Here is a 20,143-nt window from a genome sequence, read left to right on the forward strand (position 1 = left end):
TACAAATCATTTTTAAACTCATATTTAACTTCCATAAAAATAACATCAATATTAATTGTTTAACAGCAAATTTGTAAAATTATGAAATAACGATTTCAAAAATGATTACACAATTAATATTAATAAATGGGGGAAAAAAAAAGAGGAAAAAAAAACATTTCCTTACAACAAAATTAATTCCATAATTTTTTACCAATATTCATTTAAATTATGCAAATATTTGGTATTATAAACAGAAAGACAATTCAAAATTTTTGTTTAAATTACGGTAACTTGTTAACAGACTAGTCAAAAACGTGAGAAAATTAAGAAATCAAATGATCACCTTTTAAAATAATATGCTAGATATTTTTCACCAATAGTAGCTATTAATTTTAATTACTTTAAAAATCATATAAAGAATTATAGAAAACAATTTCATATTATTTATAACAATTACCTTTGAAGAATTTTGTATTCTAATTTTTTCGCTTATTACCCTCATAAGTTAAAATTCAACAACTTTTGAATGATTTAAAACTTACATACTGGTTTATATTGCTGCTGTTTCTGATTTTGGCAAGTCTACACAAACCGTGTGACTAATAGTAGAAACATGTGTAGTTCCACTATTGTCAGAGCCAATGATATTTAAAGACGAAATTTTAGCACGCTGATATGCCACAACTGTATTTAAACTTAAAAACCTAGAAATAAATTTTGAAATAAATGTAATATTAATATATTACAATAGCGTGTACTTTAGGTATGAATATTAATAATTATTAATAACTTACCTTATACAAACATACATTACTAATAATGCAGTACCAGCAGCGAACATTCGGATAATTGGACCCTCTACTAATTGAATAAGTGTCCAAGCAGCAGCTGACGATCCACACATTGTTGTAACAATAACAATTGTTTGCAAACAATGGCGTGAAGTAATGCTGTTTTGCCAGTCTAATCTATTTGTATGTTCCACATTATATTGTGTACCACATACTTTGCAAGTAAGACTATCAGCATTTATAGAACTCTGGAATATAGAGTACAGTTGCAACAGTACAGGAAAATAATTGAAAATAGCTAATAAAAACAATAAAAATATTTATCTTACCTCGACTAACCATCGTCGCAAACAATTGTGATGTACTGCACTGACATCACCTCTACATTGACAAGGTTGTATCAATGGGCCGGCATCTTGCCTATCGCTATCGTAACAAATCCAACAATCTTTGCTACTAATTGATGTTTCATCCGAGAAGGGAGAAGTATCTTGTTCTCCACTTTTATCTTGTAATTCGATTTCTTTCAAATACTTAGAGTGATCTAATCTTTTCAAAATACGTTTTGGATTTAAAATCCATAATTGTTCTGGACTGAAATGTAACGAGGGAATAATTACATTGATTTATTGATCAAAATGATTATAATTTTCATAACGGTATACAAAAAGCAAACCTGAAACAATTCCATAACACACAGGGAAACCATAATATTACTCCTACTTCGATAACGCGAAAAACGACATCGTGCCAGTTTCTGCTGTACAGAGGAACTCTAATAATAATAAAAATAAAATTAAGCATACAAAATATAGTAAGTTCACATATTATATCCAAACTTACTTAGCTTTCCACAATTCCCCGAATGTTTCGCCGCACAAAAATCCGACAACGATGAAAAGCATAAAAGCTTGTGACAATAATCCAACGCGAGATTGATGTAACTGAGAAATATTTATTTGTTGTTGCACTTGCGAAGACTGCGAAGTACTTGGGATTGGATCAAATAATTTTGTGGTTACTTGTTCTTCAGCATTAACTTTTAAATCAGAGACCATACGCTTGTTCAAGACTACTGTGCTATCTTGATAATCATAAAGGAATCCACCTCGAACCTAAAAAAAAAAAACAAAACGTTATTGTAACATTGAAATGAATTAGATTCATTTCTAAACCAACACACCTTGAAAAATACTTCTACTCCATAAATTAAGAAGAAAACTACTACAATAAATAGGAGTACTGCATAACATCCGTTAAAGACATTGGTATAGAATCCCTGAAAAAAATACATAACACCATATTTTTATGCAATTTCATTTGAAAATTGAAATGAAATGAATAAATTAACTGAATTTACCTGATATTCTTGTGAATATATTTGAACCGTAATAAATTCTGCCAACAGCAGAGAATATGTTAGTACATTGAATACCACAAAGCCCATAAATGATTTTGAAAGAAACTGTGGTTTATCCCATGACATATCTTTCAAATGAAATACTTCAGCCCAGAAACAAACAATTAATGAAGATCCGCTTAAAACAAGTGGATAATATGCGGATAATAAACTTCTAGACCATCCCTCCTTGAATGCAGTCTATCAAAAAATGAGATTAATGATGTTTTATAAATATTTAAGAAGTAATTAAATATTAATTTTTATTCATATTTACCGGAGATGTAAAATATGCTCCTCTTATCAATGAAGCAAGAAACACAATAAAATATAAAACTTTTTGCGTAGTAATCCTACAAGCTCTCAGAAATGATGGTGCTTTCATTTTTTGCCATTCAGCAATGATACACATGATAAGTTGGATTAGGCATATAAATGCCAACATAAAGAATATAGTTGCAAATGCGATATAGTAACTTAAATTTGGAACATGACATTCTAATCCATCGAATTGAATCTAAAACACAATGGAATAATCGTGTCTAAAAGTATAATAAACAGAGTAAAAGTTCTATTGTAATTTCCATAAATATTACCTCACACAAACAAGTACCATTATGACATTCTCCATGTCCAGAACAATTTTCATTGCCACAAGTATCATTCCAAGCCATCATTCCAAACTTTACTAATAAAGTTAATGGATTTTGTGTACTCAAGGCAATCATTTGTTCCATGATCACTGTATATAAAGTTGACTGCTTTACACAGTCTTAAACTGATCTCTAAATATAATAAGAAATAAATACTGACATATTTTTAAAATATTAAAAAGATGATTGATATGATAATTTAAATACATTAGTAAAATCTATAGTTATACAAAAAGTATAAAAGATAGTACAAAACAAAACATTTATTGATTAGATAAAAAAAAACAAATAATGCCACATTGCATTATTCATTCCTGTATTAAAGCATCAAAATGTTTTTTAATCAATATCGCTAAATCCTTTTGTAAAAACAAATGATGAGACTTCCCATGTATATATGTAAATACATTCTATGAACGATATATAAATGCAAATACAAAGAACTGCAATAAGTAAGTTATGTTAAACAAACAACTATTATTACGTACCACAAAATTAATCCATAAATAATATTTATTTTCTCATAAATCTGAGTAGAATACGAGACGAAAAAATCAGAACGAAACTGACTCTATCAAATGATAAGTTCGATACAATCCAAACTTACTATTAAACTAAATAATTCACTGTCGAATTTTTATCAATACAAATATAATAAGACAGTCCAATACAGCTGTGTCCACCTACGTAACAACTCGGCTTTTCATCAGCTGTCACAATCACTAAACTTTGAATAAACATTGACATTCAATTAAATACAAGCAGTATTTATTAATGTTTATAATATCCGGTATAAAAAAGGTAACTGAAAATGTTTATAAGTAAAATGACATCAAATTACGTTCTAAATTAATACAATGCTCTTTGTCAGCACTGTAAATTGACGTTCTTCTTTTTCTTCCAAATCCACCACTGACAATAATAATACAAGATGGATGGATGTAAAGATAAAGCTAATTACTTTCTTATCTTCTTCGCAATTACTTACTTACTTATATACAGTGTTATATTACATTTATATTTATAGTTACAAACAATTTTGAATTCACTTTATTAAAAACTTTCTATTAAAAAAGCAGTTTTAAATAAAAAATTTATTATTTTGAGAACACATAGGTCTGTAAAAGGTTTATTGCAGAATACATACATACATACATACATCTTGTGAGTTGGTAAGTAGTTATTTTATAAATTTGCCAATGGTTTCCAGCAGTTTCCAGGTGGTGTAGTATTGACGTTGGTGGTGGCCGGTTGATCCTATAAAACGTAATTTAAAGTTCAGGAAATTGTTATATCGTTTCATTTGCAAAAGTATGCATTTTTTAACGTTCTTCAATCCTTAGTACAGATAAAATAATCATTATTTTTATTTAAGAAAAATATCGGGCGTTATGTAATATTAAATTTACATTTTACCAATCTTATTCTATAATATAATTTTTAACCATTATGTTTTGTATCATACTTTGAATATTGAAAATTAATAAGAATGACATTGTTTCTATATTGTTTAAAGTTATCATGTGTTATATAAAAATAATGTCAATATCAATAATATGTTCAGGAATCATTTATGAATTGCTAGGTCAATCATATATGTTTGATATGTCATACAAATACATTCATTTACAATGGGAATATATTTTAATATAACCAATAATATATTTATATGATTGTATCTAATCTAAAATTTATATTTTAGATGGGAGAAGGACGGTTAGCAAAACCTCAACTCCGTAACCTTCACCTTACACGTATTAAGAAAAGTTTGGGAATAATGGTAGGAATTGTTACTGCTGTAGGGCTTGGTTATAAAATGTTGGTTAGTGATGTATACGAGAGGAAAATGGAAGAGTTTTATAAGTAATTACAATTTTATATAAGTTAAATTTGTATATTCCTTTTTTCACAGTAAATAGTAATATTTTATTTCATTTTAGGCATTATGATGCAGAGAAATCATTAAAAAGAATGGATGAGGCTGGACTTATGCAGTCTACCAGTGGTTAAATATTATACACATAAAAGAATTAGTGGTATTAAGTCATTTCATTCACAACATTATGTACATACGTATTTAATTAATAAATGGTATAAAAAATAGTCAGCTCAGATATGCATTTAGAATGCAACTATATAAATTTAGATTTATTTGTTAATAAATACTTGTTTTCTTTAAAGCATTGTTTTTACATATCATTTTACAGATAATTTTTCTTAATATTATCAACATTTTCTCTCTCTATATATATATATATATATAGATATATATGTATACCATAATTTTTTTGCTTAGAAAATATAAACTATACATAGAATGTGATATATAAAATCAGTATGTCACTACTTTTTTAAATTTAGAGAGAATTCAGAATTATTAAAACAATTACTTATAACATACAAAAGAATAGTATAGTTTATTAATTTTAAGTCAGTTTAAATAACTAAAATAAAAAATATATTTCATAGATTCTTTGGAGTTGCAATACATCAATCATTTATGATAATAATGTTTATTAGGTAAAATATGTGTAAACAGAAGCATAAAAATCATAAATACAGTAATAAATATTGATTAACAAAGGATATAAACTACAAGAGGTTAGAAAATTTCAATGTTAAAATGATTGGCAAGATGGCGCCCGTCAAATACCCAGTGTGCCCCGCGCGATTGATTTGCGCATGTCAGTTATTCGCATTGCAAATGGCGGCTCCTTGTTATTGTTCATGGCGTTTTATGACTTGTCCCTTTATATTACCGATTATGTCGAGTTTTTTCGTGATTCCTACCGCGCGCTGTGTGCAGAAAGTGAAGTAAGACTTGTCCGGCATATTTTCGATTAAAATTAGTGCTCCTGTGGTGTGGCTCCGTGCATTTTGGACGCGAGAAATCCCGCACGAAGTTGCAAAGAAATGGGGTAACGTTAAAATTTTCTTGTGTTCATACGGTATGAAATCGTTCTGTGCAAAGACTGAAGTGAGGCTAGTTGATTACCATGATCTTCGTTATTGAATTTTAAGTTTATTATGGTAAGCATATCTAAGTATGAAACATATAAGGAGGCTGTGAAATAAAAATGTTCAGACTTTTGACGGTCTATCTTGAGCATGCTTGAGCCCACTTCACGTACACCTCCCCCGACGGACAAAATGGTGGCCCCCCGATATCCAGTGTTCTGGATGCCTTATTTTATTAAAAATCGTTATGAAAATTGTCAAACTGAATTATTTTTTCATAAAAATACTAAATTTCAAGTAACGTGACAATCTCCATTTTGCGTTTGCTTGAAAAAAAATATTCTATAACCTATTTTCTTCCACATAGAAATTGTGCCCCTATCTTATGGCCCAAAAGATTTTAATTGCAGTTCGTGAGTGGTAAGAATTAATCCAAAATCATTTACGTTCTAGATGTTCGTCAATTCGACAAATATTGACGGTATAATTGATGTTAATGTTATATTTTTTTTATTAATCATTATAATTTGACAAAAATCACGATCAAATTATAACCTAGTAATGCTCATTGGCCTCACTTTTTGTTTATGCACTATGTTTTCGTTTGTGTTTTGTTTAGACCACAGTTGTCAATTTTATGTTTGTATTGAATGTATTTGATGTTATATTGAAATTTTATACTATTATTTCGATTTCGATTTCGATTTCGATTTCGATTTCGATTTCGATTTATTTAATTAGGAATGTTTTCATTTATTATTTTTTAAATATTTTATATCGAAGTATATAATTTTTTATATTACTACGTTAGTGTTATTAATATTTTCATATATCGTTCGTTTATACCGTTACTTATAAACAGTTGACATGACAAAATAAAATCGTATTAATTATGTGTTATTTACGATTAATAAAATTTAATTTATAAATGTTGTACATAATTTTATTTATTTTTATTTTGCTCCTTATAGTTATTGTAACAATATTTCAGTTTTATTTTATTTATATTGATAGGGTTCAATTAAAATTTTATTTTAAAGATCAATTTTGATCTTATCTGTGTATAATTTTTAACTGTTTTATTGAAATAATTGTAACATGTTGTAATTTGTTTTTATTGTTAATAGTTACAGAATATTGTATTTTCAAATGTTTAATAAATTTTGTCATCTTTTATTTATAATCTGTAAATAAGAAAAATTAATAACTAATGAAATAATATAATAAATAAAAATAATTATAAATTATTTTTTTCTATATTTTGTAGTATAAATTCATTGGTACATTAGTATAGGTTGTTAAACATTAATTAATATTTAATAAAAATCGTTATAAACAATTAATAAATGAAGAATATATGATTATATATCAAATTTTATGAAATTTTTCATTATTATTTTGTATTGTATATGCTTTATACCATAATTTTTTTGATTATTATTTTGTTGTGTCAAAGAAAAATTTTATTACTTCCTTATTACACCTTTCTTGGAGTTATTTAATACCATTATTAGTATCCTAATAGCTTGAATATAATTTCTTTTGTATATCACATTATGTAATAAAATTGTATTATCTTGTCCCATAGAAACAATAAGCATATTTATTAGTGCTGGCGTTGTTTGGAGTTGTCGGTTTAAAACCGACAGACAAACATCTTATCACCACATACTGTAGTGATACCCTGAGGCGTTTGTAACCTCTCTGGGTAGTTATGTGATTTGTGGTTGGTAAGTATTAAAATTTATTTTTACCGCATATAGTGTTGGAATAACATATTAAATTGAACAGTAAATGTTAACTATAGTTTGACATTAATTAAAATATAAAATAATCTGTGTAAATTATTTTTTATTATAAAAGAGGCGATGATTTGTTGTACAACAAATTTATTTAAGCTATTCCAAGTGAAACCACTGTGATAGTATCCATTATGTATTATAGTCATGGCGGCTGATAGTGATGGTGATCTGATTCAAACGGTGGTAACGTGTGAGGGTAACCTAGAAGATCCTGAGTTTCCACATAAGTTTAAAACCATTATTGATCGTCTTAAATCTTTGCTTTGCAAAGGTAATTTTTGCAAGTAACAAAAGATTAATTACATAATAATAGTACACATAAATTACTGATTTGTAAATTTATAGAAAAAGGTGATGGTTTAAGAGTAAATAAAGTAGAGCCATGGAATTCTGTCAGAGTCACATTCTCAATACCCAGAGAAGCTGCATTACGTCTTCGAGAATTAGCAGCTCAGGGTTCTCCAGCTCTTACACAACTTGGAATTCTTTCGGTGCAGGTTGAAGGAGATCAGGTAATATATGTATTTTTTAATATTTATTGTTTATATATGTATGTAAATATATAAGAATGATGATAAATGAATGATACATATAAATTGTATATAATAGGTAATATCATTAAGGATAGCCAACCGCTTTAGCGGAGAGGCACAGGAAATTGTATTACGTTCAGGATCCTCACAGGACAGTGGTGCCAAATCACAAAATGAATCCACTAGCAGTACAGCTAATGCTGATAATGACACTCCAACAGCTTTACCTGGTCCAAGTAATACATCTAGTATTTCTTCAGCATTGCGTAATGTGGCTCAAATAATAGCAGCTGGTATGTTCCTGTTTGTGCTATAATAATAAAATATTTTTAATAACATTTCTAATGTAGACTGTTCTTTTAGGTACATCATCCGAAAAAACACCACAGTTTCGTTCACCGAATGTAGTTGCACCTACAGACTGTGATCCTATCCCACCATTTCTTGCAAAATCTGTACAGTCAGCATCAGGAAGTAATAGTGTTGGTGTATCTGGAAATCAACCAGTTACTAATCCCAGTGCTTCACCTAGGAGTAATTATAATGGTCCATTCCCATTTGCAAGTATGACGCATGCTGCCCAAGCAATACATAGTCGCGAATCACAAGCAACAATTAAAAATGCAATGCAGTTTAAACATCATGTACAGCCACCTCCGCCTTATCCTGCTCAAGAGAATTTGGCGACAGTAACAACATTAACTACTGGTCATACTACCACTCAGTCAGTTGTGTCAGTTGGTCAGTTGACAAATCAGTACAAGTCTTCGATTACCACTACATCTAGTCTGTCACCAAACAATAATAATCTGGCAGGGAATTCGAATGGTAATGGAAATCAAGTTGCTTTGTCCAGTCCGCTTCTTGTAAATCTTTTACAAAACGATGCTGGCGCGCACCCTAACAATGTGATACCTGGTCAGAAAATGTTACCACCAGCTGTTATCGATAGTTCTGGAATTACTAATCGTATGAGACCTACGAAAAAGCCAACAGTTAGAAGAAAAGATTTATCCTCACCTAGTGAATCACCACCAAATTTAGATTCACTTAGGACAGAAGATCTTATCGGAGGAACAGCAGTCGTATCTGATTTATCTCAATCTTCTGCATCTGCATTTGCAACCGTTAACGCTAATCAGCCTTCAACTATTCCCCAACAACATTCGGTCAACGTGATTGGTAGCACTGGGCAAAATATGACGCAACAAGTAATGCATCAAACTTCTACTAGCGGACAAATGCAACAACCTGCTTCGTCATTGCATGCTCAAGTACAAATTCAACAAAAGTTTCCCATTAGGCAAGAATTGGCTTATAGACCTTCACAGATACAATTACAAAGTCAACTTCCAATTAGACATCCAGTGAATGGACAGCAAATTCGAACACCTTTGCAGCAACGGCAATTACTCCTTCAACAACAACAACAACAGCAGCAGCAGCAACAACAACAACATCAAATTTTGACGCAACAGCAACAATTGAATCAACAACAAAATATAAATACTTCTCATTTGCTTACGCAACAGACATCAACGCAACAACAATCATTGGTACAACAACAAACTGTAAATACATCGTTGCAACCTACATCCGTTCCCAATCAACCACTTTTACAACAACAACAACAACAACAACAACAACAACAGCAGCAGCAGCAATTGATGCAACATTCAACAGTGAGCATGAGTAGTATTCCACAACAACGGCTAAGTTACTTAACTAATCAACGTCAACAAACTCCTCCTCCTTATTCGCGACAACCGGTTCCATCACAGTCCCATTTAGGACAACAGAATCAAGGATTGAACGTGCAACAACAATTACATCATAATCAGCTGAAAAATATAAACGTTAACACTAGTGCAACGGCTGATTTCCGTTACGGGCAGAGTCAAAATATTCTTAGTAGAAATTACCAGGCAACAACCGGTAATAGTAATGGGACCACGTGGACCGCACAAAATAATTCTATTCCACAGGGTGCTCAAGTCAATACAACACGTCTGCCAACTACAAATCAGGTTTCAGGTGCCTTTTCTCAATGCGGATCTCACACCAATCATGTTTCTAATAGTAACGCTGCTTCGCCTACCGCTAAGGTTGAAACCTCTGAATCTCCTAAACCTAAAGAAGAGACACCTGAACCGGAATACACGTCGACTGGCAAAATACGACAGTTTCTTATCAACCCTTTAACCGGCCATTTGGAACCAATGCCCAGCGAGAGTTCAGATTCGGAACCGGAAAGTGCGGTAGATAATCCGGATGATTTCTTTTCCTTTCCATCCCCATCAAACGATCGATCAAATTCCATATTTTCGGACGACGATGCAGACAGCAATTTCTCAAGAAGAAACGACACAACAACAAATACAGATCAATCAGATTCTGAAACGACGGTAAAATCTACTGCCAGTGAGGGAAGTTTGAAGCATAGTAGAATAAAATCAAGTAGAGAAACCGCACAGAGCCCTATGCCTGGAGAGAAAATCAAACTAAGATTAAAATTAGAGAAATCTGAACCTGTTACTCCGGCGTATAAGGTTGACGTTTCTTTTGTAAACACACCACCGATTAGGAAAGCCGATAAATCGGTAAATAAAATGTTTACCACTGGTATTCCAAACTCGGGAACCGGCGATGAACCGAGAGTGCCTCCGTTACATATTTCCTTAAGAGGGCGTAATGCTTCAGTAGTACAAATCCGAAAGAAAGAAAAGAAATCATTAAAGGATGGAGAATTGGATCCGACTAGTATAAAAAGGAGAGGAAAATTAAAAAAAATGAAAGGGTGCATAGATGGGAACAAATTGTTGCAAAAAAAATCGTCCTTGAGCATGATAATAGGTACTTCATCCGCATCCAAACTACCTTTATCCAATTCCACAATGATCAATAGTACCAATACTATCAGCAAAGTTAATAATATACTTCAAACAGTTGTATCAAAACCTAATGCCTTAAAACAAGAATTACCGATCGATGTTGTACACGTTCAAAGTGGCATTACAAAACCAAGTTCAAGTAAAAGCAGTGATGTTGACGATATACCGTTGAATAGTAGAATTCCATCTCCTTCGAAACATAAATCTACTGTTCTGAATCAACCTTTGAATACGCAACAGTCCTTAACGAAAAGTCAAGTTGAATTAGATGTTCCAAATCACATGCAAGAACATAAAATAGGAGGAGGTAAGATTTTTTATTTATAATTTATTACAGTTAAAAAATTATAACTTTATTACAATGTTATTACTTATTGTCTTGTGTTTGATTTTTATTCTCCAGGAAAAACCAAAAGAAGAGATTCTAAAAAGAAATCAGAATCAGGAGAGGGTTTACATCGCGAACAAAATTTATTATCTGGTGGTAGAATATTGGATAATCAAGCAAAGTGGAGAAAACTTAATTACAAAGGTGATTCAGGTCAGTCTATAAGAAAAGCTGATGCGCTATTGACTGGAAATGATTTCAATGCAGTGAAAAAAGTAGGGGAAATTAGAAGAACGAGTGATAGCGACATTAATAGATCGGCTGTTGAAAAGAATAATACATTGAATGCCGTTGTTGCTTCGCGATTAACAGAAATAAATGGCATTAAAAAAGATTTAATTAGCCAAGAGAAGAGAAGAAGATTAAGTTTAATGGACGAAAAAGATCTACATTTAGGAGGTGATTATTGTGCTTTATATTATAAATGTTTGATAAAAATTAATTTTTTAACCAGTGTTTAATTATTTTCAATATTTTTCAATTTTTTTCAATTTTTTTCAAATATTTTACAGAATCTCAAGATGCAGAGACTACGCACTTTAGTAATCAGAAGACCATTCCTGAATGTTCTTCCGCTAATACAGTTCCAAATACAAATACAAAAACTACTAGTAATTCATCATTTGAAAATGAGAATTCTGGATTAGTACTTTCGAATATGCCTGCACAAAATGATTCAAGTTCACCTACCAATCTTGAAAACAAAGTATCTACTCACGTAGAGGCTACTGTAAAAAATGCACAGATATCTGTAAATAGGATTATATCGGTGAAAAATAAGGCCGATATAGATAATTCTAAAGCAAACTCTAACCTTACAGCAAAAAGTCAAACTATCAGTCAGAAATTGAAAAACCACATGGTTTCAAAGAACGACACAAATGCTGCACTTAATAGGCATAATAAAGTAGAGCATTTTGGTCACAAGAAAGTTATTCAGAATCATATAAAGCAGGTTGATCGAGCGATCGTAGAAAATAAAGTGGATAATACACAGAGAATTAGTTTATTGAAAACTACGCAAAGTTCAGCAATAGGAAACTCAGTGGACCAAGTTCCCAGATCCCAAAGCGTTGATGTACCTTCCAGCAAGCCTGCATTACCAATTGGAGAAATAAATGTGACGGAAGCAAAAGTTAAGCAAAAGTTGCTTGAAACAACAGCTCCGATCGCGATCGGGGTGGATGCGACGGTGGAAAGAGTTAGCAGTGGAGGAGGTGGTGAAGATTCGGGTATCGAGTCCATGGATGCTCTTTCAGAAAAGTCACCGAATCAAGGGGAATCTCCTTTGCACAGGCCAGCGACTGAACCGGTAACACAAAGCAGTGCAAAGACTGCTGTTCAAGGGGAATCTTCCCTACCAATCACCAATAAGAACGTGCCTTCCTCAACTAGTAATAGTGATATGTGTTCAAATTCCCATTCAGAACTTTTGAAGTCCAGTGGTCAACAAAGGTTAAGTCCTGTGTCTGTCACAAATTATCTTGAAAATCATTTAAACCATAATATATCAAACTCTAGTGAACATGACATTAAAGATGTATCTAGTGAAAAGTCAACTTCAACGGCATCGAGAACTGGTGGTCATAGTGAAATGGTTGCTAGTTTAGAGGTAGCTGATAACGATAAAAGTGTATCAAATCCATTAATAACCGGATCTGTGACTATTGTGACTACTTCTGTACCGAGTACTGTGGATAGTGATAATTTATTGCAATGCGCACAGCAGCAAACAAATGACTTTTCTGAGAAAGACAATTGTAGCATTAAATTAGAAGGTTCTATCAATCAGCAGCATGATCAGGGTATAACGAATCCAACACACCAAGTGTCGAGAGGCCCGGAAAGTGCAACTGAAGATAATATAAAAACAGTCATAGATGATAGTGCAATTAGATTAAACGATGAACCTCATGGACAAAATAACAATGGTGTGCCTGTAATACAAAATCATGTTTCTTATAATAAAGTAAAGACAGAAAAGCTTGATAATACAGTTGCAAGTGAGGGTAACGCGGCGGCAGCGGCAGCGGCAGCGGCAGCGGCAGATAACTCATGTTCCAGTAGTCAGAGTTTTAGTTCAGAAATCAAAGTAGAATCTAATATCAATAAAAAAGTTGACGATACAAGGCAAAATGATCGTACAGATAACGCTAAAACTTCTAACATTTCTTTGAACTCTTTAAACGCAACATCCGTTAAGTTAGAGCAATGTTCTGATCAAAACCAAAAATCTAATGTACAAAGCCATCATCAAGTATCCGTTAGAGAGTCTTCTATGAATCTTCAGAAAGTTACAGACGATCTGGTTAAGAAAATTGTGAACGATACAAGTGACGTAAATATAGGTATTCAATCGCCTTTAGGTGAAGATCCTCAACCGATCCGAATCACCCCACCGCTCTATACCTATTCTAATCCAGTAGTTCTGCAGAGGGACGAGACTCCAAGCCCGGCAGCACAAAATCCGGAAGTCGATTCCAGCGATGTCGAACATGTGAAGAGAAAACGTAGAAGAAAACAGGAATTAGAAGGAAGGCAGGATGTCATATGTATAGAAGATAACGATGAAACACATTTTGTGGAAAGGTTGAATTCTAACAACACGGACGATTACGTTAAACGACCACCAAAGTCATTGCTGGAACAACTTTTAATAGAAATCCCGAATGATACTAATGAGAAAAGATCTTTAAGAACGAGATCCCAGAAATTGAATAGCCCTGACATTGTAAAGACTCCTAAAAGTAGTCCTCATGGTCCTAATAAATTAGAAGAGAGACGCAGTATATCACCATATGCTAAAGCAAGTCCAAAGTTAGGAGTGTCAAAATTATCTCCTAATACGACAATAAAAGTAGGGAAAAGGAAACGTCAAGAAAGCGAGAGTTCTGTAGCATCTAGTACCGCTGATGATCCACAACCAAGACCAGGGAAAAGGAAATGCTCTGAGAATGCTGCAGAACTTATTAAAGCTTGTATAGGTGTAGACGAAGCTGGTTCGTTAAAGAAACAAGTACCTGCTAAAGAAGAACAGTCGAAAAAAGGATTCAATATATTGGCCAAGGCTAAGAAAGGTGTTTATCTTATATTATTTATTCTTTAATAGTTATTTTTTTATCTTAGTATATTATATCTATACAGAGTTTCTCATGTAACTTTATTACCTTAAAAAGGCTAGGAGCACTTTGTAGATCATTGTTCAACACTCGGTTCAACAGGTGATAAAATTACACGAAACACTATGTATATTCAAACAAATTTTTACTAGATATATTTAAGTATATGTTTATTTCTTTTATGTTAAAAGAAAATGATAAAATGATAAGGACTGCCAAAAACAGGGTAACAAAAGTGCCTCGATTCTAATTGATTGATCAAAATTTTAACATTTCTTGTTCCTTATGTTAACCAGACTGAAATTATTATCTCGGTCATTTCTTTCATAATTACATGAGACAAGTATTGAGAAATATTAAAATTGGGCCTGAACTTTGATACAAACATTTTTGTATTTTTAGGTCCCATTGTGGTAGAAGTAGATTCGTCTGATGATGAACCATTGATTGAATCAGTAGGAAAAGCAAGAATGCGATTATCAGACGAAACATCCGCTGCATCTCCAAAGTCTAAAGATCAAAAGTAAGCAACATCGGTTCAGCATTCTTTTAGCAGCAGTGCATATCTGAATATGTCAGAGATTTGAGAGCCCCGCTACGTAAATAAATTTTTGTTATTCTAGAACAAATACAAGCACAACTGTTTCTGGCAGTCAAATTAATTCCAGTAATATATCAAATTTCAATGCCAGTAATAGAGTGCAAAGAGAGAGCCGTTTATTAACCACCAAGCAACCGAGTACAACCGCGATAGTTACAGCCGGAAAGGAAAGGCTACGAGGTACTTCTGCATCCAGTAATGAATCCTTAGGGGAAGTAACAACAAGAAGATCTGTTAGGCAGAACACAGCTTCGCCGTTGGCAACACCAGCAAGCAATACAAGGGGTGCGTCTAGATCAACGGAAGATATTACTAGACGGAAAACTCGAAGTGGTGCTGGTATGTAAATATTTCTACTTGATTTAATCAAATAAAACAATACAATTCTTTTAATCGCTGCATACATTTTTCGTTTCTTTTCAATAATATTTACGTTACGAAAAATATGAAACGTCGTTTAGTTTATAAATTATATACTTCACATACCATTTTAATTGAAACACCTCGTACAGCGGGAACATTGTTTTAGTAACAGCTGAGGCAGCAGAGCAGGCAAAGCGGAGGCGAATATCCCGAGAAAACAAATGACCTTCGGGAAGTGACCTTGACAGTGATTAGCTACCGTCGCTCGTCAAGGCCTATCCAACTGATTGTGTATCTGTTATAAATGGTTATGTGATTGCCGTGTGGCTGGACCCCACCTGGTGAAACTACATGCGTCAATAGCGCACAATGCTGTTGTATGTGTTACAGGAGTATCGTGTTTGGAGTGCTGGATGGTATTTCAATTTTTTTTTTCTCTTACTATTATATATAGTAAAATCTCCTTAATGTTCGATAATACCGATGAAAATATTTCAAATAGATTTACAGATATCATTGCTATATTTTTAAAAGCATCTAAAACTGTTCGTCGATAAAGGAAAAAGAATAATATCATAAAAATTGCATTATAATGTTTTTGTCGCCGTCTAGCGTACTCGGTTATACTTTACTCCTAAACAAAGTTTAGTTACTCAGAATAATCTGCTCAATGCATTATACTTTAATCTAAGTAACTGAACTGATCCAAAACTGCCGAGTCAATGTGCAACTTTCTTTTGCCAAGCTTTTACAATCTTGTATTTAATTATTGAAGACGAAAAAAATCTAAACGAACGTTGTTTAAATATAGTGATGACAAAAATTTACACATACAAAATTTTCAGATTGAATACCTTAATATTATTCTATTTAGATACTAATTGCAATAAGCATTAACAAGTAATTATTTTTAATCGAAATCAAAAATAATGCATGTAAGGAGATACATTTATTATTTGTCCATTAAAGTTATTAGTTATCATGGAAGGAAAGTTAATAATGGTAAAAGAAAGTCGAGAAATTTTTAATCCATTAAATATGAAGTTTGACTGTACTGCCATAAGTAAATGTACGTTTTCAAGGACAATTTTCATTGACTGGTGGGGGCTTAAGTCGCTACTCTGACGAATTCACTGATAGACTTTGTTTAAAAGTGTTTAATTATTTGATATTCATTTTAATTCATCTACAACTACAACACGAAATCGTTGCGTATAAATAATTATTTGTAAATGAAAAAGTATTATAATTACATACATTCTTCGTCATTATACTAAATAATATATTCTCCTTTATGAACGCAATTGAAAATATTATTTGAATTGTACATTTAGAAAAGTCTTTTAAAAAATATTTATAGGACAATCGTACTTTTCTATAAATTTATACAGAGATAATCACGACTATTGTAAGAAGTTTATGTATAGTTTATGATTTTATGAATTTAACAAAGATTACGTGTACGTATATTTACTCCAGGATCGCTATTTTCTCTGTCTCAGTGAACATAGTCTTTCAGTAGGAAGTTCGTCCTGAGTTAAAATACTGCAAAAAGGCAGAGGTATAGAGTTATTAAAAAGGATTTATTTTATTTATGGAACATAAACACAACGTTGGAATAACTCATGCATAAATATATGAAAATAATAATAATTATAGAAAAATGATTAATACAATGTTAATTTGATAGGTAATATATAAATGAATATATTTTGTAAATAATTTCTTGTAAAAAATACATAAAGCACCCCTCGTTGTATATATAGAAGTTGTTCAAATTTTTATTAAATTAGTGATAATTCAGATTGTGCAACATTGTCATACTATTAATTATTTTTTGTGATCGTGCACTGAGAACATTATAAGCACCCTTTTGACATCACTTAAAGTATACAGGAATATGTATACATACGTATATATAATATTATATATGTATGTATGTGATATATATATGAACTATTGTTTTTTGTGAACAGATAATCTAGTTTTATATTGTATAAATGTAAATTATACAGTTGAGAGTTGGAAGTTCTAAATGAACCTGTGATAGCCATCATAGCATTTTCTTAATTGACAATCTGCATTTAAAATATTATAATATTAAATGTCTATTTAATTTTTTCATAATTCTATATACGTTCCATTATTTTCATTAAGAAAGACATGCGTCTGCGAGTTTGAATATTTCAGAAATGATAAAGTATTTTACTATGATTACTTTCACCTTTTATCATAAAAGATTTTCATAAAATTGTAACATATTAATGCTTCACGATTAAATAAACTTTACTCCAAATTAGAATTGCTTCAATTTAATTTTTTTTTAATTTTAATTTCTTTCAAAGAAACTTCTTTGTTTCATATCTTTTATTATAAATTCATGTCGGTACTATTTTCTCCGTGTCACGTATTACAGCTTTGATGGCTATCAGGTAACATATTTAAAAAAAATATTTCTCTCATATGAATGTTGAGTACTGAATTTAATAATATTTTAAATAGAAAAGATCTTTAACAAATTTACATCATCTGGCTAAAGCCATTATAATTTCGTTAAACCTTTTTTCTATCTTTAATATTAAGTTAAATTATTTAGTTAGAACATTTACTTGTTTATCGAAATTTGTTTTAATAAACTTGAATCATATATTGTAAATAATAGCATGCTTATTTTACATGGTGGGAATTTATGCTGTGTATATATATAAAACATATAAAGAAATGGACATCTGAGTGGCGTTCAATTTGATTCAGCCCTATATTGTAATTGAACAGTGTAATAATGTATAGTTATTTAATAACAGAATTTAAGAACGAGCAGGAAAAACATTGTAATTTCGATGTAAAATATTCTCTTTGAAATTAGGTAGATAAGTTAGGGATTATTACGTTACAATTTTATTATTGAATATTACATTTATATGATTGTATAGATTATAAACAAAATAAGCTTTGTGTGTAAATATAAATATTTTAAAAATAAGTACATTTTTTGCATTTTCACATAATTAAGGAGCTTTTAAAAGTTTGTCTGCCATGTAATCGCATATAGTACGTATGTATTATAATAAAAATAATATAGATACACCAAAGATCACGCAAGTTGATTGTAATATGTGACAATTGTTGATATTCAACACATTTAGCAAAAAAAAAAAAAAAAAAAAACGTGGTGTATTTGTGACGCTCAATAAGTAATTGGTGTTTATAGTGTGCTTCATAAACCATTAAACATAGCACCACTTTTCGTGCAGACTATAATAATTATACCAATTAAAATGTTCACTTTTGTGCCCATTTGTATGTATGTATAATAAGTGCATTACAAGCTCCTTAATTTTGTTTGCAATGCTACGAATATTCTAACTGTGTATATGAACATGCGTTTTAAAACCATCAGCTCTAAGATGAAATTTGATGACTTTAAAACCTGCTGTATGCAAAATATTTGTATTTTTAGTATTTGGTTAATTAATATAAATAGCAGTAAAAGTAAATAATTGATAATGATGCAATTGAATATATAAATATATATATATATATAAATAAAAAATTAGATACAATACTATATTTGTAGAAAACGATTGAGCACGTGAAAAGAAAAATTGCGCTATGATTATAAAGAAAATATTATAATTATATTATTACCTATTATTACACAAAGTGGATACACAATATAGTAATTTGCTAATTGTACCTTTTAATAATTACTGTAGACACATTGATGAAGGTTTTTTTCTTGTTATTAATTATTACCATAAACTTCAAAGATAATGAAAAATGTGTTATAAAAAATGCAATTGCTTATTTTGTATCATACCCAGTTTCATGAATTACTTTGATACTTCACATTACTTATTTGTCAAATCAAAATAATTTTATGATTATTTATAACATGCAAATACAATTTGTAGTTATATCAAGGTTTCTAGTTTTAATTTTACAGTATATTTTTTTTATAAAGAAGTAAACGATATTTTATGAATAGTTGAGAATACAGTGTCTAGAAACGAAAGTTGATACATAAAATTCAAATTAGTTTTTCTATGTATGTTTAGAAGTACATAATTATATAATAACAAAGTAAATTTATTTAAGGTACCCATTAATTCAAATGCTTTGAAAAGATTTTAGAGTTTTAACATGTAAACGATCAAAGTATTTTTGTTCTTGCATTTGTAATTAATTTACTGTAATCTTTTCAAATTTGTAGGTTTCATATAACTTAAAATTCATTTGCCACTTGCGTATAGTAATTTTATTTATGCAGTTTTTAAGCAATAATTACTTTCAACAGGGTATAGTACAAGTAGCTAATAACATTCATTAAGATTAGGGTAAATAAAGTTGAAAATAACTTTTCATGAAATTTGAAAAACTGCAATTTCTAAGTCATATTGTAAATTAATAATCTCTTCATAATTTCTTTACAGTAAATGGAACTATTTTATTTCATGTTATTTTTACTGAATACCATGAAATTATGTGTATGTAGGTATTATTTATTTTTCTTGTTGTTAAATGTCATTTTCTAGTAATAATTTTACAAATAATGGTTTTTAATATCCTCTGAATATTATTTTTAGCTGAACAACAACTAACTGAAAAATATGTCTTGAAGAGCATATCTAATATGTCTTAACACTAAGTATTTGATCTCAAA

The 20,143-nt window shown here is 30.7% G+C and overlaps 3 protein-coding genes across 13 annotated transcripts; 2 read left to right on the top strand and 1 right to left on the bottom strand.

The window, feature by feature from the left end:
- Nucleotides 1-146: 146 nt before the first annotated feature.
- On the bottom strand, nt 147-3,725 carry LOC117608611 (uncharacterized). 2 transcript variants are annotated; one of them, XM_034333998.2, is made up of 10 exons: nt 3,433-3,725; nt 2,769-2,957; nt 2,450-2,689; nt 2,134-2,373; nt 1,957-2,052; nt 1,617-1,888; nt 1,450-1,548; nt 1,103-1,367; nt 777-1,021; nt 147-686 (listed from the first exon to the last, which is right to left on the bottom strand). In XM_034333998.2, exons 2-10 carry the CDS (start codon nt 2,907-2,909, stop codon nt 533-535), a joined length of 1,752 nt encoding a protein of 583 aa, XP_034189889.1. In that variant the 5' UTR covers nt 2,910-2,957; nt 3,433-3,725; the 3' UTR covers nt 147-532. The 2 variants fall into 2 exon arrangements, with proteins under 2 accessions (XP_034189889.1, XP_034189890.1); XM_034333999.2 differs by having other exon boundaries at nt 3,314-3,725.
- A 126-nt stretch (nt 3,726-3,851) lies between these two features.
- cype (cytochrome c oxidase subunit cyclope) lies at nt 3,852-4,945 on the top strand. Of its 3 annotated transcripts, none has more exons than XM_034334019.2 (3): nt 3,852-3,997; nt 4,528-4,688; nt 4,766-4,945. In XM_034334019.2, exons 2-3 carry the CDS (start codon nt 4,528-4,530, stop codon nt 4,833-4,835), a joined length of 231 nt encoding a protein of 76 aa, XP_034189910.2. In that variant the 5' UTR covers nt 3,852-3,997; the 3' UTR covers nt 4,836-4,945. The 3 variants fall into 3 exon arrangements, with proteins under 3 accessions (XP_034189910.2, XP_034189909.2, XP_034189908.2); XM_034334018.2 differs by having other exon boundaries at nt 3,956-4,091; XM_034334017.2 differs by lacking the exon at nt 3,852-3,997 and adding an exon at nt 3,998-4,136.
- A 382-nt stretch (nt 4,946-5,327) lies between these two features.
- On the top strand, nt 5,328-18,596 carry LOC117608605 (uncharacterized). Of its 8 annotated transcripts, XM_034333971.2 has the most exons (12): nt 5,330-5,855; nt 6,151-6,203; nt 7,372-7,513; nt 7,728-7,856; nt 7,931-8,097; nt 8,195-8,411; nt 8,482-11,316; nt 11,413-11,796; nt 11,910-14,474; nt 14,919-15,039; nt 15,140-15,456; nt 15,647-18,596. In XM_034333971.2, exons 4-12 carry the CDS (start codon nt 7,730-7,732, stop codon nt 15,703-15,705), a joined length of 6,792 nt encoding a protein of 2,263 aa, XP_034189862.2. In that variant the 5' UTR covers nt 5,330-5,855; nt 6,151-6,203; nt 7,372-7,513; nt 7,728-7,729; the 3' UTR covers nt 15,706-18,596. The 8 variants fall into 8 exon arrangements, 7 of the variants coding, with proteins under 7 accessions (XP_034189866.2, XP_034189862.2, XP_034189860.2 ...); XM_034333975.2 differs by lacking the exon at nt 6,151-6,203 and having other exon boundaries at nt 5,328-5,743; nt 15,209-15,456; XM_034333969.2 differs by having other exon boundaries at nt 5,330-6,203.
- Nucleotides 18,597-20,143: the final 1,547 nt, after the last annotated feature.

Source organism: Osmia lignaria, chromosome 2, assembly GCF_051020975.1.
Source record: "Osmia lignaria lignaria isolate PbOS001 chromosome 2, iyOsmLign1, whole genome shotgun sequence".
Taxonomy (NCBI): domain Eukaryota; kingdom Metazoa; phylum Arthropoda; class Insecta; order Hymenoptera; family Megachilidae; genus Osmia; species Osmia lignaria.